Genomic DNA, 16,909 nt, shown 5'->3' on the forward strand with positions numbered 1-16,909 from the left:
AGATGATGTTGAGGTTGTGTTGGCCTGCGATGGCTGCGAGAGGGCTCATGTAGACGTTGAAGAGGGTGGGGCTGAGTGAGGATCCTTGCGGAACGCCGCAGATGACTTTGATGGTCGTGGAACGGAACGGGGGAGGCGGACTCTCTGGGTTCTTCCGGCGAGGAACGAGATGATCCACTCCAGGGCCGCTCCTTGGATTCCGGTGTTGCTGAGGCGCTGTATCAGGGTGCGGTGGCAGACTGTGTCGAAGGCTGCTGAGAGGTCCAGGAGGATGAGGGCAGCCGTTTCTCAGTTGTCGAGCAGGGACCCGATGTCGTCGGTGGCTGCGATGAGGGCGGTCTTGGTGCTGTGGTTTGCTCGGAAGCCGGACTATGAGGGGTCGAGGGATCCATTGGTCTCGAGGAAGGCGGAGAGTTGTCTGTTGACGGTCTTTTCGATAACTTTGGCTGGAAAGGGGAGGAGCGAGATGGGGCGGAAGTTCTTCAGGTCCGTGGGGTCCGCGGTGGGTTTCTTGAGGAAGGCGCTCAGCTCGGCATGTTTCCATCTCTCCGGGAAGGTGGCGGCTGCGAAGGAGCTGTTGATGATGTTCCGGAGTTGGGGTGCGATGATGGAGTCGGCTTGTTGAAGATGTGGTGTGGGCAGGGGTCAGTGGGGGAGCCGGAGTGGATGGTGTTCATCATGTGGGTGGTGTCTTCGGTGCTGATAGGAGTCCAGGTGCAGAGGGTGGCGGTTGGGGGCGCTGGTTCGGCGGTTGGGTGCGTGGTTTGTGCGCCGAAGCTGTTGTGAATGTCGGCAATCTTGCGGTGGAAGAACGAGGCGAGAGAGTCGCAGAGGTCTTGCGAGGGAGTGATGTTGGTGTTGCAGGCGCTGGGATTTGAGAGCTCTTTGACGATGCTGAAGAGCTCCTTGCTGTTGTGGGTGTTGTTGTCCAGTCTTTCTGTGAACGCTGTCTTCTTAGTGGTGCGGATCAGCTGGTGGTGTTTGCGGGTGGCGTTCTTGAGGGCAGTCATGTTTTCTGTTGTCTGGTCTTGGCGCCAGGCTTTCTCGAGGGTGCGGCAGGTATACTTGGAGTTTTTGAAGTCTGTGGTAAACCACTAGGCTTTCCTGCTGCCGGGTCTGCTGGTAGGGTTCTTCAGTGGTGCGAGTTCGTCGGCGCAGTCGGTGAGCCACTGTGTGAGGTTGGGGGCTGCTTCGTCGGGGTCTGTTGTGTTGGTGGGTGGGTTCTGGCTGAGGGCGGTGGTGAGCTGGTCCAGCTTCTGCGGGGAGCCTGTTGTGGGTGGTGGTGAGTCGTGGTTCTCCTAAAGTTCAAGTGGACGCAGCTGTGGTCTGTCCAGTGTAGTCCGGTGGAGTGGCTGAAGGAGATGTGCTTGCTGGAGGAGAAGATGGGGTCAAGCGTGTGGCCGGCGTAGTGGGTGGGGGTGTTCACCAGTTGCTTGAGTCCGAGGTTGTCCAGCAGGGCAGCGGTGTTGCAGTCCTTGTTGTTCTCCAGGTGGAAGTTGAGGTCCCTAAGGAGGATGTAGTCAGAGGAGGTGAGGGTGTGCGGGCTGATAAAGTCTGCGATGGCTTCGCTGAATTGTGTTCGTGGTCCCGGGGGTCTGTAGATGAGAGTGCCTCTGAGGGTGGTCTTGGGGTCGGTGTGGATCTGGAAGTGAAGGTGTTCGGCGGCGGTGAAGGTGTCGTCAGAGTTGGTCGTAATGCGGATGGTGTTTCTGTGGACGATGGCGATGCCTACTCCGGTTTGGTTGATGCGGTCCCTCCGGGTGATCTTGTAGCCGTCCGGGATGGCTATGGCGATGTCAGGGGCTGAGGAGGCGTTCATCCAGGTTTCTGTGAGGAAGACGACGTCTGGTGAGGTTGTGTCGAGGAGGTTCCAGAGTTCCACGGCGTGCCTGTGGATGGAGCGGGTGTTGAGCAGGATGCACTTGAGGTTGTTGTTGCTGGTGCTCGGCTTGGCGGGTGCGGTGTTGGTTCGGAGGCAGGTGAATTGGCAGGCTTGGCAGGTGAAGGGTCCGTGGGTGCGTTTCGAGGTGGCTCGGTAGCAGGCAGGGTTCCGGCCGACATAGAGTGCGTGGAGTGTGGCGGCGTCGTAAGCTCGTTGGGTGCGCTGGCGTCGTCGAGCGCCAGGGGTTCTGGCGCTGGGCGTGGTCCAGGCACGAACGCGCGCAGACGGGCTTGGCTTTGGCGCGCCTTCGGCGCACAATCGGCGCGCCCGCTGCGAGTGCACGCGGGCTCCATATGAGGCGAAGTGGGAGGGAGGAGCAGCTGGGAGGCGGGAGCGGGGCAGCCAATGGGGTAACAGAAGGAAAAGGGGGCGGGCCGCGAGGGAGCAGCGGCGGGGAGCGGGGGGGGCACACAAGTGGGTACAATCCTAAGGAAATAGGCACACAACAGAGAGAATACAGAGGGAGTACAGTAAAAATAAAATAAACAAAATAACGAAAATGCGGAGCACAACGGAGGAGTTAGAGCGAGCGGTAGCGAGGGGGCACCGAGGTCAAGGACGGATCTTTGGCGCTGGGGCAGAGACAGCGCCTACAGCTGGAGGGCCGTGCGGCGTGGGCGTGTCCTGGGAACAGGTCACTCGCTCATGCCGCGCGGGCTCCATATGAGGCCAAGTGGGAGGGAGGAGCAGCTGGGAGGCGGGAGCGGGGCGGCCAATGGGGTAACAGAAGGAAAACGGGGCGGGCCACGAGGGAGCAGCAGCGGGAAGCGGGGGGGGGGCACACAAGTGGGTACAATCCTAGGGAAAGAGGCACACAACAGAGAGAATACAGAGGGAGTACAGTAAAAACAAAATGCCGAAAATGCGGAGCACAACGGAGGAGGTAGAGCGAGCGGTAGCGAAGGGGCACGGAGGTCAGGGACGGACCTGTGGTGCTAGGGCAGAGACCGCACCTACAGCTGGAGGGCCGTGCGGCGTGGGGGTGTCCTGGGAACAGTACCGTCGAGGTAAAGAGGATTGCGCGTCAAGGGAACCCGAAGAACGGCTTCGTACCGGAGCGCAGCAATATACATCCGAACCAGAGGACGAAAAAAAAAAAAACATTGGCGTCGATGCCCATGCACACTATCACCGAAAGAAGGAGTAACCTTACCTTGTGACTAGGAAAGACTTCTTTGAAGAAAAACAACTTGAAAACATCCGCCGGGATGATGAGGGATGATATCCCGAAACCGGTACCATGATGCTTGTTTCCGGTCAAAGGAGGACTTGGCCTGGCAGTTTAGGCTGGACTGTTCCCATAGGGTGCAGGGTCAAGACTGATTTGCATATGGCTCGGTAAAAACTGGGGTGACGTGTCAAGCAAAACAATGGATTAAACCTAGATCTGTGACGGGGAGGAGTGTTTGAAAAGTTTTAACACTCCCGTTCATCATTTTATTTTGTGACGTTGGTACAAATTTATATATCCATAAATGTATTATTTTCGTTAAAGTGCACCAGGATCTCCGCGCGCGGGTGGGACTATTCAGTGCGTACGACTATTGATGAGGATCCCTCAGAAGATAACATCATTTATCACAAAGTCACCAAGCCAGGATACCAGCCCAATTCCACCTACCTCTCTTCCCAGCCACAAGAAGGACACAAGTTCTTATTTTTCATGCCTTTATGTGCTATAAAAAAACACAAAAAAATAAAAAAAATAAGGCGGAACTGCACCCAATATCACTTGACAATTCCTCCATTTTGCTACTCAAATCCAACATTTGAATTCTGAGGTTTATAAATGCTCATCTCCACTTCCCCTCCCTTGATTTTGAAAGGTGGTCACTGACTGGTCCATGTGGCAGATGAGGGAGTTCCACAAGTATCTTTCAATGATGTACACCACTTGCAGTCGCCTTTGGTTTGCTCTCATAGCCAAGTACCTCAGTTAGTCACATATTCCAGAAATTCAAGACCCTTCATGATTATTATTTCATAACTTTTCTTCATCCTTCAATTTTATATATTTCCATCCCCTTCGGGAGTCCAATGTCTTTCAATCTCTAAAAGGACTTTAAGTCTCTTTCAGCACATTGATTTTGGCGCAGATCTTGAGGGCTGGGCCCAACTTGATATTCATAGCAGTCATCAGATGCTCCTCTTTCAGCAGAAGAAGGGCCTGGCCATCGATCTCCTGCGATCGGAAGTCCTCTGCAATCTCCTGGCAGCCTGCAAGAGAAGGGTGGGATGAAGATTATTAAAAACTGAAAGGAAAACAATGTTGTTTCTTAGTTCCACAATTTGAGCAAGCCTTGTGCAAGAATTCAGCAGAGTCCAAGTGGTCACCTAACAGCAGCATACTGTGAAACTAAAAGTATACCATACCTGACAACATTCGACCAAGTGTGTCCATAACTGAGCATCCGTTTTCATCGGATTGAGAGGTTCCATGTCTGATCAAATTCCGCTATGTGCCCAAGGACAGTATTTATACCATTGACTGTGGCAATAAGATTGCTAAATTTGTCAAAGTTGTGTGCTGGATCTACAAAGGCACCTTTTACTGTCAGGAACTATCTTGTAATTTCTGGTTTCCTTCTGACCGAATTATCCCAGCAGATCCAATTCTACCATTTTTTATGGGATCCCATCTTTTCAGTCTGGAGGTTAATTATTTTTGCCTTGCAGCTCAAAGATGTCATGTCATTTTTGGTTCAGTCTAACCATGAGCATATTCGTTTTTACAATCTAGGTTGAACTCTACAATCTCAATGTAATATGACAACATGCCTTGCATAACTGATCCTTATTTGATGAATAAAGAAAATGCTACTTATCATGTAAGCATGTTTGTAGTGTTGCAGATTCACATGCTTAGCAAAACCCTGTCATCTAGTCCTACAGCTTCTTCAGTCAAGAAAATAAAATGTTTTCGATCAGGTGCCCTATTCTTTCAGGGCCTTGGAAATTAAGCCTACAATTCTGACAGTGGCTGCTCTACACACTCCCATGCTCAATCCCAACAGCCAAACTAGCTCCTTTCCCTTCAGTACTCTTTTGAGCCTTCTTATATACATTTCTTATGTTTAACCCCTTCCATGCTCATGACGAGCTCAGCTCGTCATACAGTACACTGCTCGTGTGCTCATGTCGAGCTGAGCTCGTCATGAACAATGATAAATCCCACTTTGCAGCACAGGAGGGGAAAACCTCTAGCAGCCAAGGTGTTAAGGAAAAAACAGGCGTGGAGGTGAACCACAAGACTTAAATGTAAAGTAGTTAACAGTGGTAAATAAAAACTTAGATTCAGACACATACAATTATATGTCCACCTCAGCAAATGTAAAAGAAAAAAAACACTTAATTGTTGCTAGTCAATAAGCTTGCACTCTAAATTTTAAAATTAATTACTTCAGCCAAATACTGTCCGAAAACCTTAACAGCGCACCCATAGAACCTTCAATCAAATATATTTTGTCTAGCACTTTCCTGATTAACCTTCGGGGTTTCTGATTGTGCACTCTAATTCCAAGTTTTCTTTCTGGAGAAACAATTACCTTTTAGGAAGACACAGATAATTGAAAAGATGCGTTTGTTAAATGTGGTTGTTCTAACTGCCGCACCAGCCCCCAGCCAGCTGATTATAGAGGTATGTGTGAGTGCAGCAGGTCCCAGATGGGAGAAGATAAGGCAAACATTGCTTTCTTGCAGTATTAGCCAAACTTCTGGTAATTGAAGCCTCTGAGCATCAATTTGTCCTGGATAGCCTTCAACACCCAACTTTACCATGGCCTAAAAGAAGTCCAACCACATACTGCTCTTTGCCACCCTTTGTGGAATGCTACTCAAGCTCTATTTTTTATAGTTCTTTGCAAATCTAGCAAATTGTCTCCACAGAATCCCTTAATGTTTAGAAAATGAGTCTAGCTAACCCAAGTAATTTGCCATCTGTCGCCTGCTCACGATTTTGCAGGTCTATGACCTTACTGAGAACAGTCCTCGAGTTCAGCCTGATGTATATACAATATCAGGGTTTTCTGCCAGGCCTGCTCATTGATCAGGCCAAGGCCTACGCCAGTTGTTAGAGCAACTGTATGGGTGCCATTACCTATGTCTAGCAGATTTACGAAGAAAGACATTCACAAATACAAAGCTCTGCAAGTCTAGGTCCATAAATGTGAGCCCCACCAGTGTGGCAACAAAAAGCATGTGCTGGGTGATGTAAAATCCCCCCTTGGAAGTGAAGTTACCAAATCTCTTGGTGAACCTTACAACAACTTTTCTTCATATGTATATTTATCTGAACACCAGGGCTGTACATCAAAGTAAAGTTCACCTCCAGTATGTTTCACTGTATCATGGCAATTAGTCTTTCTAAAACTCCTAAGAACACAGCTCTAACCAGATCCCAGAGTTGAAAAAAATCTGGAGGGTAGCATTGGTCAAAGGGCCAATAATATAGAAAAGTTAGAAACCTAGTGATAAGGGGCCATTAAGACATTTAGCGTCATAACTTAACCGCTGGAGTAGTTCAAATCTAGTTTTGCATACGTATGTCCCGTTCTAGTTACATACCTACTAATTACAGTAATTTCCTTTTTGTGAAAGTAAAACATTGACTAGATATTGAAGTATGTGAGTTGTTAACCCCTTTCACCTCCTGGAGTTAAATCTTGACTGATCAATCTTGAGCGAGACAAGTGCCTATAAGGAGTACCTAAGTTATCCTAATTGGAAGGCATACGTTTTGCGACCCTTTGATTCCAGAGTTAAGTCCCTAAACGGGATACTGGAAAGGAATCTCGGACTGCCGAACAGTACCAAGAGGATGTCTCACAGCTACCCACTTTCCCCACCAAATAAGTGGAGTTGTGGCTTCAAGTTGCATTCACAAAGATGCAGCCCAGGAAGAAAATTATGCTGGCACAACAATTTCTGTCAAAATGATAAATAAGGGATTTAGATGTAATTGTCTTTAATGTTCCAAAATCTGTAAAAATGAAGCAGATTGGGGTAATAGGATGTGCCATCCTGTTATTTACAGTACTAACGAGTGACAAAAACTAAAGTAATGAATAGCTTTTTTATTTTTTTGCAGTGAAAAACGATAACTCCTACAAACCTTTGTAATCACATTTCAAATATCTCTGGTATTGTTTTGTATTGAGCACTTGTAAAGCGCTCCGTCGCCCAAAGGGTATTCTGGCGCTGTTGAACATGTGCTCAGGTCAGCAATGGATGGACAGAACGGCCCTGAAGAGAGTTATCGAGGCGAGCAGATAGAATTAATTCTCTTGGAAAGAGCCAGGTTTTGACTATTTTCCTAAATGGCATCAGATCCTCTAACTGTCTGATATTGGTGGGAAGTGTTTTCCAGAGCTTTGCTACCGCAATGTTAAAAGCTCTCCCACCTGATGTTATCTTTCTGAATTTGGGCACCTTAACCAAATTGACAGAAGATGTGCGTAAACTCCGGGCGGGGACATACCATGCAAATTTATACTGCATGGGTTTGGGTCCATCACCATGCAGAGCTTTGAACACTAAGCAGAGAGATTTAAACATTATCCTTTCTGACACTGGAAGCCAGTGTAGATCTGCCTGCGCTTGTGATGCGGATGAATTTCTAGGCCTTCCTAAAGCCAATTTGGCCGCCATCGTCTGGACCCTCTGCAGTCTCTCAATTAGGACCTTTGGAGACTCTAGCAGCAGTGCGTTACAGTATTCAAGTCTACTCAAAATAACGCTCCTAACTACCAGTGCTCCAGCCTGTGATGGTAGCACTGGTAGGATCTTTCGGAGCGCCCTGATGAGAGCAAAACAGCAACCAGTAGTTTTGTTGATCTGGGTTTCAAGGCTCAGTTTATCATCGAATATAACTCCTAGATTACGCACTGTCTCCAAAGATCTCAAAGGAGCATCAGTCGGTATAGGCCAGAAGTCATCTGATAGTGGATGAGGAACTTTACCTGCTGCGCAGCACAAGATCTCGTTCTTGTCTGCATTAAATTGAAGAGCGTGTTCTCTCAGCCAGCCAGAGGCATCCTTCATGCAGGTGTGGAAATCTTCCAGTGAGGTGAAATGGTCTACCTCCAATGACATGATGAGCTGCATGTCATCGGCATAACTAATAAGGCTAACGTTATGAGCTTTAATATCAGCCAGTAATGGTCTCAGATGCATGTTAAATAGTATTGGGCTAATAGCAGATCCCTGAGGAACACCGTATGAGTTGTTAGTGAACTCGGATTGGAACGGTGAGAGAGCCACTGCCTGTCGTCTCTTGGATAGGTACGATTGAAACCACTTCCATGTTGTACCCACTATCCCTACTTCCTTGAGCCTGGCCAGAAGTATCTCATGGTTAACCATGTCGAAAGCGGCAGACCAGTCAAGCAGAATCAGTATTGCTGACTGCCCACTATCCGTCCGCATTCGAAGGTCATCCAATACGGTTACCAGAGCAGTCTCCGTACCATGCCCAAGACGGATGCCAAATTGCACATCCTCCATTATCTCGTTCGATTCGAAGAACTGGGAAAGTGCCTTACTGACCACCCGCTCTATGATCTTTATTGGATAAGGCAGCAGGGAGATCGGTCTATAATTCTTGGGACAGCCTGGATCCAGTGTTGCTTTTTTCAGCAAAGGTGTCACTACCGCTTGTTTCCAACAGTCCGTTACTGACTTGCTGGACAGTGATTGAATACAGATTTGTCTGGTAGTTGGAAAAACTCTAAACTCAGCTCTTTCCATATTCTATGTGGCAGTGGATCCAGCGGATCCACTGGGAACCAAAGAAGTCCTACTTATAAGTGATGTGCGCGTGAAAGATATTTTTTCTTTTGGCTTCTCATTAGCCAAGCACTTTTAGCACACAGTTTGAAAGTCCAAATCAAGAACATGTTTGTTCCGAGAAGAACCAACTTTTGAAATAGGATTTAAGCACTAAAAGATCTATCATTTGCAAAGCCATTAGATAAGAGTAGACAAAAAGACACAAACACTATTTTCTTTATTTACCAATTCAATATTGACCAGTGAATAAAATAACATGTAAAATAATGAATTGCAGAGGAATGGGTGTGAGAGAAGGAATGAGGAGTAGACAGGGAAATGAAAAAATAAATAATAAAGCCAGGTGGAGGCTGGAGGGGGAAAAAAGAACACGAGTTAACATAAGGGTTGGGGACAGGAGAAGCACAGGAGGGAAAAAGCAACAGGAAGCACGGAGACAAGCACAAGAGAGCAGCAAACGAAGGAAAAAGCAACACGGAATGTAAGTGTCAGGCACTTGGCACATCGTCGGGGAAGAAGCACAAGTGAGAGAGAGTAGGAAACACATCCACTCTCATGGAGTGCTTACCCAAAAGAAAAAGTTGTTCTCTAAAAGTGAACAGTGGGAAAATACAAGTCAGCCAAACAAAATGATGGCAACAAAGTTATGTACCAAAGAAGGGGCAAGCAGAAGATAAGACAAGAACATCCATCAAATAAGAAGCAAACAGATAAGAGTGGCAAAGCCAAAGAATGGTAAGGAATGGGTGAGCTGTAAGCCAATAATGGATTATGTTACTTTCCCAGTAAGCATCTGTTCTTGGCACGTAGAGCTGTACATTCACATGCTTTGCATACTCCTGCCATCTAGTGTTGAATCCGGATGTTTGCAAGTAGTTTTTCTTCAAAGAAGTCTTTCCTAGTCACAAGATAAGGTGACTCCTTCTTTCAGTGATAGTGCGCATGGGAATCGACTCCATTGTTAGATTGTTTTCCCGCAAGAGGGTGAGTACGTTAGTGTAGTATAGAGATGTCCATGCGTATGAATGTATAATCAAGACCTGCAACAACTATAGGTGCCCGGAGAGGTGTGTGGGCGCATGTGAATCTACAGCTCGCCATGCCAAGAACAGATGCTTACTGGGTTAGTATCATAATCTGTTTATGCAAAGCATGTGTATCTACAGCACACATGCCTTGCATAGACTACAAAGCTGTATACTCCCAAAGCAGAGGCTAACCTATAGATGCTGCAGTTGGTTGAAACAGTGTTTTAAGTACTGCTTGGCCTACATTGGCTTGTTGGTGTGCTAACACATCTACACAGTAGTGTTTGGTAAATTTGTGTGGTGTAGACCATGTCAGCTAGTGGAATGTTACCTAAAAAGGCCATAGTAGCCCCTATAGTGCAAGTGGAATGCGCTCTAGGGGGTATGGATGAAGTTCTTTTAACATTTGTATAGCCTGTTTGAATACATTTAACAATCCATCTTGAAATACCAGATTTAGAGACGGGATTGCCTTTGTCAGGTGGAGCAAATGCAACAAACAGTTGTTTTGTTTTGTGAAAATCTTTGGTCTATCTATGTAGTACAATAAAGCTCTTTTGACATCAAGCATGTTAAGAGCCTGTTCTGCTACAGTATCAGGTTGAGGTAAAAAATACAGGTAACTCAACTGATTTGTTTATATGAAAAGCAGAAACAACTTTGGGAAGGAATTTAGCGTTGGTGCGAAGAATTACCTTGTCTTTGTGGAGCTCTGAAAGAAGGGTTCTTCCAAGGTTTTGTCTGTAGTGATTGCAATGAGGAAAGCAAATTTCCATGAAAGAAACAGCAAAGGGTAACTGTGCAACGGTCAAAAGGTGGACCCATAAGCCTTGTAAGGACAATGATAAGATTCCATACTGTTGCGGGGTGACCCTTGATGCTATTACCCTTTTCAAGCCTTCCATGAAGGCTTTGATCACTGGAACTTTAAATAGTGATAAATGCTGCCTGCTCTGCAAATACGCAGCTACCGCTGTAAGGTGCAAACGAATAGATGTATAAGCCAGCCCAGTTTCCTGTAAGTGTAACAGATAATATTTTGAATAGAAGCATCTAGAGGATTGATTGTGTTGTTATTACAGTAGACAACAAATATTGTCCACTTTGCTGCATAACAAGCTCTGGTAGTAGGCTTTCTTGCTTCTTTTAGAACAGTCATACAGTCTGGTGGTAGATTAAAAAAAAAAACGTTATGACTTCAGGAGTCAGATTGCCAAGTTTAGTTCTTTGGGATTTGGATATCTGACTTTTACATTGTTCTGCATAAGGAGCCTGAAGGTTATATGCAGCTTTTGATATGGAACTAGTCACAGCTTCAACTGGGTGGTGTACCATGGTTAACATGCCCATGTGGGAGCTACTAGAATTAGTGTTAGGGATGTTTGCCTGAGCTTCCGAACCAGACTCGGAATGAGTGGGAGAGGCAGGAAAGCATAGGCAAATATCCCTGACCAGTTCACCAATAGGGCATTGCCTTTAGAAAGCAGGTGTGGGAACCTGTTTGGGCACTTTGCGTTGTGAACTGTGGCGAACAAGTCCACTTGTGGGAATCCCCATTGTTGGAAGTATGTAAGGAGAACTTTGTAATGAAGTTCCAACTTGTGAATTTGCTGCCTCTTTCTGCTGAGGAGGTTGGCAATTTGACTGTTTACCCCTGGAAGGTGTTTTGCCAGAAGATAAATCCTATGATGGATTGGCCAATTCCAAATGGCTTCAGAGAGGTGTGACATTTGATGAGTGTGTCTAACCCCCCCCCCCCGTTTATACATAGTACATTGCGGTCATGTTGTCTGTCCGGTCTACGACGGCTTTCCTTATCAGGTGAGTTTGAAAAGCTTTCAGCGCTACAAAGACTGCTAGCAGTTCTAGAAAGTTGATGTGGAGGCTTTTGTGCTTGTTGCTCCACAGGCCTTGTATTGTGTCATCTTGGAGATGGGCACCCCAAGCTTTCAGAGAGGCATCTGCTGTGAGAACGAACTGTGGAATAAAGTCGATGAAAGGCCACCCTTTTGATAAATGTTGCGGGTTCCACCACTGCAGAGCGCGATGGGTGCAGCTGTCTACCAACACTAGATCGGTTAATTGACCCTGGGACTGATTCCACTGACGTGCTAAGCACTCTTCATGTGGAGTCTTACATGGGGTACAATTGCGATGCAAGATGCCATCACTCCCAGCAGTTGCATGAACACTGGCTGGTAATGTTTGGTTGGATTGAAACTGTAGTATCATAGACTGAATGTTGTGAATTCTGGCTACATTGGGAGAGGCTAGAGTTTTGATAGCGTCTAGAGTGGCCCCTAGGTAAGATTCCATCTGTGAAGGATGCAGGTGAGATTTCTGTGCATTGACCATAAAGCCCAGTTGATGAAGTAGGTCTATTGGGGCTTGAGTATGTTGTAGACAGTTTTGGTAAGTGCTGGCTTTGATGAGCCAGTCGTCTCGGTAGTAGAAGACATGAATATATTGTCTTCTGAGATGAGCTGTGGCTACTGCCAGGCGTTCGGTAAATACTCTGGGAGCAGTAGTCACTCCAAACAGGAGTACTTTAAATTGGTAATGTTTGCCTGCTACCACAAATCTGAGGTATTTGCGATGAGCTGGATGAATTGGAACATGAAAATATGCGTCTTTTTATTCTAGAGTAGACATAAAATCTCCCTTCTGTAAAAGTGGAAGTACTTGTTGAGGGGTTTCCATGTGAAAGTGCTCAGACAATATATATTGGTTTAACTCAGATGCAAAATAGGTCTTTTTTGAGAATCAGAAAATAGAGAGAGTAAACCCCTGAACCTTGGTACCGTACTGGAACTGGTTCTATGGCTCCTTTTAATAAGAGAGATTGCCCTTAGTGTTTGAGCAACTGCAAGTGGTCTGGAGATAATTTGTGAGAGCGAGGCGGAAGGTTTAGAGGATTGGTGGTAAGCTCCAGGCAATAACCATGTTGTATCATTCTTATCACCCATTTGTCGGTTGTTATAGATTACCAAATAGGGAGAAATTATTGAAGTCTTCCCTTAACAGGTGTGGTTCGGTCAGAAGGAAGCGTGGGGAAGTCACTGCTTATTCGGGAAAGTGGAGTTACGGGATGTGGTGCCCTTACCCCTTCGTTTCCTCTATATTCTCCTCGAAAAAAGTCTCTGGATGAAGAGGACTAGGTATTACCTTTGTAAGAGGAGGTGTTCTGGTCTGAGGGTGTGGTTTTGGACCCTGCTCGTTAAAAGGAGGGTCGACTGGAGCGCTACCATGAACTTAGCCACTTCAGTATCCTTTTCATTTTCTCAAGAGCCTGATCTACCTCAGGACCAAAGAGATGTTTTTTCTCAACTATTATATTAAAAAACAATTATTGGACTTTGGGCTTAAACTCAGAAATCCTTAACCAAGCATGTCTTCTGAGTAAGATGCTAGTGTTGACATCCATAAGTACGGTATCAGCAGCATCTAAAGCACATCTTATTGAAGAATTGTAAATTAGCTTTCCTTCATTTACCAAATCTTGCGCTTTAGCTTTATGTTCATCTTGGAGATATGAGAGTAATTGCTCCATTTCGTCCCAGTGTGCCTTGTCATATCTGGCCAAAAGGCCCTGCGTGTTTGCAATGCGTCAGTGATTGGCAGCTTGAGCAGATATGCATTTAATAGCAGTGTCTATTAGCTTGTATCCTTTGTCTGAGGGAGGAGCGTCGCATGATGTTTGGGAATTAGCTCATTTGCAAGCATTGGACACTACCAGTGAGTCTAGTGGCAACTGGCCTTTAATAAATATCGGATCTGTTGGGGGCTTTATATTTTTTGTCTTTAGGAGTCATGATGCGTGCACAAACAGGATCTTTAAAAATGTTGTCAGTGTGTCTCATACCTTTAAGCATAGGGAGTGTTTGTGTTGACCTGTGTATAGATTCTAATGTCTCGAACAAAAAAAATCCTCTTCTAAGGATTCTTTGTGCAGTACCACCCCATGGTATTCTGCAGCCCTGGCAATGAGTTCCTAATAAGATACATTGTCATCAGGTGGAGGTAGTTTGGCAGGGTAAAGGTCTGGATCATTGTCTAATGGAGGGTCAATTGTGTAATCCCTCAATGGATCTACTGGTAAATGCGTGTCCCCCTCATCAACATCGTCCACATCATGCGGAGAATCCCGAGGTGTGATGTGCAAAGGATTTAAAGTTGGAGAAGAGGGTGGTGGACGGGATGATGGTGGTTGATAAAAAGAGCTGGTACTAACAGTCTTCTTTTTTAAAGGGATCTTATAATGACTGTCCTTATTAAGAAGCTTGTGTTTACAAGGCAGCTTAGTATGAATACGACACGTTTCTGGGTTAATATAAAGTCTTCTGTTTGGGATTCATTTTCGGTGGAACAATGGATACCTTTGGATCCATTGGGATAAAAAGATATCGGCTCTGAAGGCAGTTTATTTTTCGGCGTGAAGGATTTGGGACTCAAGCTGTATTTCAACTTGGAACCAGAGGGCTTCGGTTCTGAAGAGGGTTTGTGTTGACTCGGTCCCAAGCCGGAAGGCTTGACTGGGTGTTTCGGAGCTGAGCCGGAAGGCGGGGCATCAGAAAAGTCATCTTGGTGCTGACCTTGGCCAGAAGGCAGAGGTGGTGCCGAAGCCTTAGGTTTTTTGTGAGTGGGTTGATGGAACAAGGGAACTTCTGTACTCACGTCACCCTGTCTCTGCAGACGTTCTTCGGCATCAAGGTCTATCTCGAGCTCCGAAACAGACATGGAGAAGGGCGCTTCATCCTCCACTGCTGATACACTAACGTCTTGACTGGACTCTTCACCGAAGATATCCGGCGTGTCTTCAATGCTTTGACTCTGCATCTCTAGACATTGAGCCCGACAATCGCAAAGGGTTTTCTTTGACCGAAACGATCTGCAAGGGTTGCAGTCTTCTTTGTGCTCCGGGGACAAGAACAAATTACCCACCTGGCGTGAGTCAGTGCACGGATACTTTGCGTGGCACTGAAAACAGAATTTGAACGGTTTCTCCTCCATCGACGGAGAGCTTAACCAACATGGGTAGGCCCGAAGGACGTCCACAAAGCTTTCCGATCGAAAAGTAGATTTAGTTGACCGAAACGATACGCGGAGAGGTGGGAAACATGTCTGAAAGAACACCACTGAGGGTAGAGAGTACTGCGCACCAAGGGGAACCCGACGAATGGTTTCGAACCGGAGAGCAGCAATACTCGTCCGAACCTGATGGCGTAAAAAAACAATCTAACAATGGAGTCGATGCCCATGCACACTATCACCAAAAGGAGGAGTCACTTTACCTCGTGACTAGGAAAGACTTCTTAGAAGAAAAACAACTTTCAAACATTCGGGCCCAACACTAGATGGCAGGAATAAGCAAATCATGTGTATCTCCAGCACACATGCCTCAAACAGGTCTCTTCTATAAGACAATGCAAGCTGCCTTGTTATGAGGTGACTGCAAGAGATCTAAAAATGCTGTATAGCAAGAGAACCAGACCAAGGAAGTATAAGCTGACAGATTTCAAGCAACAGAAAATAAGTAAAGAAACTTAGAATGAAGAAAGTCTTTTCTGCAGGAGACAGAAGTTCCATTGTTCATCCTGGATATTGGTGAATGGGACAGACGAGCATGGTGAACTTCAAGGGTAGGAGCATGAAAGAGGCCAATCACTCAGAATTTTGAGAAGAGCTTCTGCAAAAAATCTTAAAGCCTAGGTACAGCTCATCACATTCACTGGGTGGAAAGGGTTGGGATGTAAACATCAGGTATTAAGAATTACTCAAGATGAAGGTATGCGCAGTTCATCTACACAATACAGGTCCAAATAAAATGGAGTAAATAACAGTGGCTAGTATTTCTGAATGTTCTAAAGCTTTGTCTAATGAATTGGGAGGTCCCCCTTCCGGGAGGAGAACAATCCGATGCACTGCGTCAAGACCGTGGTCTAATTCAATACACCAAATAATCCAGAATCTGTGAGTGTGTATTAATACTTTTAATCTTCATCAAGTGAATATTCAGGCATATTCAACTATATATCAACCAATCCAAAGTTTGTTGTTCAAACATGGTAATCCATTAACACAAGCTTCCCGATGCATTTCGGGCCTGAGCCCTTTATCAAGGGAATGCTCTACAAGAAAAACAAACGTAACCAAAATAAATACAGAGTAATCTGGGTCAAAAACCGATCGAATGCAGGGAAACATGAATCGTCTTTAAGGTAGCTAAACGGAAAGTGATAACAAGTAGCAGTATCTGAAGGTAATGGGACCCGGGATAGGTCACCGTGTGTTGAGAGAAACTCTCAGTGCAAAGGATATGTAACGTCTAAAACCCTCGTGGACTAAAAAAGAAAATAGAAAGACACGCGAGCGTGCCACAATGCTAAGGAAAGTGCTCCCGGACTGACTAACGTAAAAAAGTATCTCGTGAACATAAATTAAGTCTAAAGATACGCGAGCATGCCACAATGTTACAAAAGGTGCTCCCGAACTAACTCACGTGAAATGGTTTCTCAGGTGCCTCACGGCGTGCCGGAGTGTTGATACGAGGACAGACAGGTTCGACATGAATATACAAACAAGTATCCAAAACAAAAGACGGACTCAGTGTGTATGAATAAAGAAAAGTGTGAAAGGACTACGGTTGTGAGAAATGAACAACAGAAAACAACAGTGAAAACGGTCGCCATATTGAAAGAGATGAATATAAAGTATAAGGGTGATAAAAAGAACAAGTATGAGGTATAGGGATGATAAACAGGAGATAAAGACATGTGAAAACAAAACATGTTAAAGGTAACACAGAAATTCCATTCGATCGTTCAGCCCGTTGGGCGCCATCGTGGATAGGAGTCGGATCCAGTAGTTTTCACGTTTCAGTAAGGTGTTCTTATTGTTGTGTGTTGTTGGTACTTGTTCCAAGATCTGAAACTTTAGTTGAGCCACAGTGTGTCTAGATTCGGCAAAGTGCGAAGCCACAGTGGATTTAAGATTGATGGTGCGGATGTTACTTTTATGTTCTAAAATCCGTGTGCGGATTTTTCTTTCAGTGTGCCCCACATAGCATTTGCCGCACGGACATTTCAAAAGATAAATGACGTTGTTCGAGTTACATGTGGCGTTCACTTTGAGTTTGATAGGAAACCCTTTCATG

The 16,909-nt window shown here is 45.7% G+C and overlaps 1 protein-coding gene across 2 annotated transcripts in view; it reads right to left on the reverse strand.

Moving 5' to 3' along the window:
* Positions 1 to 3,596: 3,596 nt before the first annotated feature.
* The window catches only part of PHC1 (polyhomeotic homolog 1), a 126,819-nt gene continuing 113,506 nt past the window's right edge, over positions 3,597 to 16,909 (reverse strand). For both annotated transcript variants that reach the window (XM_086932989.1, XM_086932990.1), the window contains exon 15: positions 3,597 to 4,159. In XM_086932989.1, coding sequence (XP_086789115.1) covers positions 4,005 to 4,159 — 155 coding nt within the window. In that variant the 3' untranslated portion in view covers positions 3,597 to 4,004. The remainder of the gene's footprint in view (positions 4,160 to 16,909) is intronic.

Source organism: Lissotriton vulgaris, chromosome 7 (genome assembly GCF_964263255.1).
Source record: "Lissotriton vulgaris chromosome 7, aLisVul1.2, whole genome shotgun sequence".
Lineage (NCBI taxonomy): Eukaryota > Metazoa > Chordata > Amphibia > Caudata > Salamandridae > Lissotriton > Lissotriton vulgaris.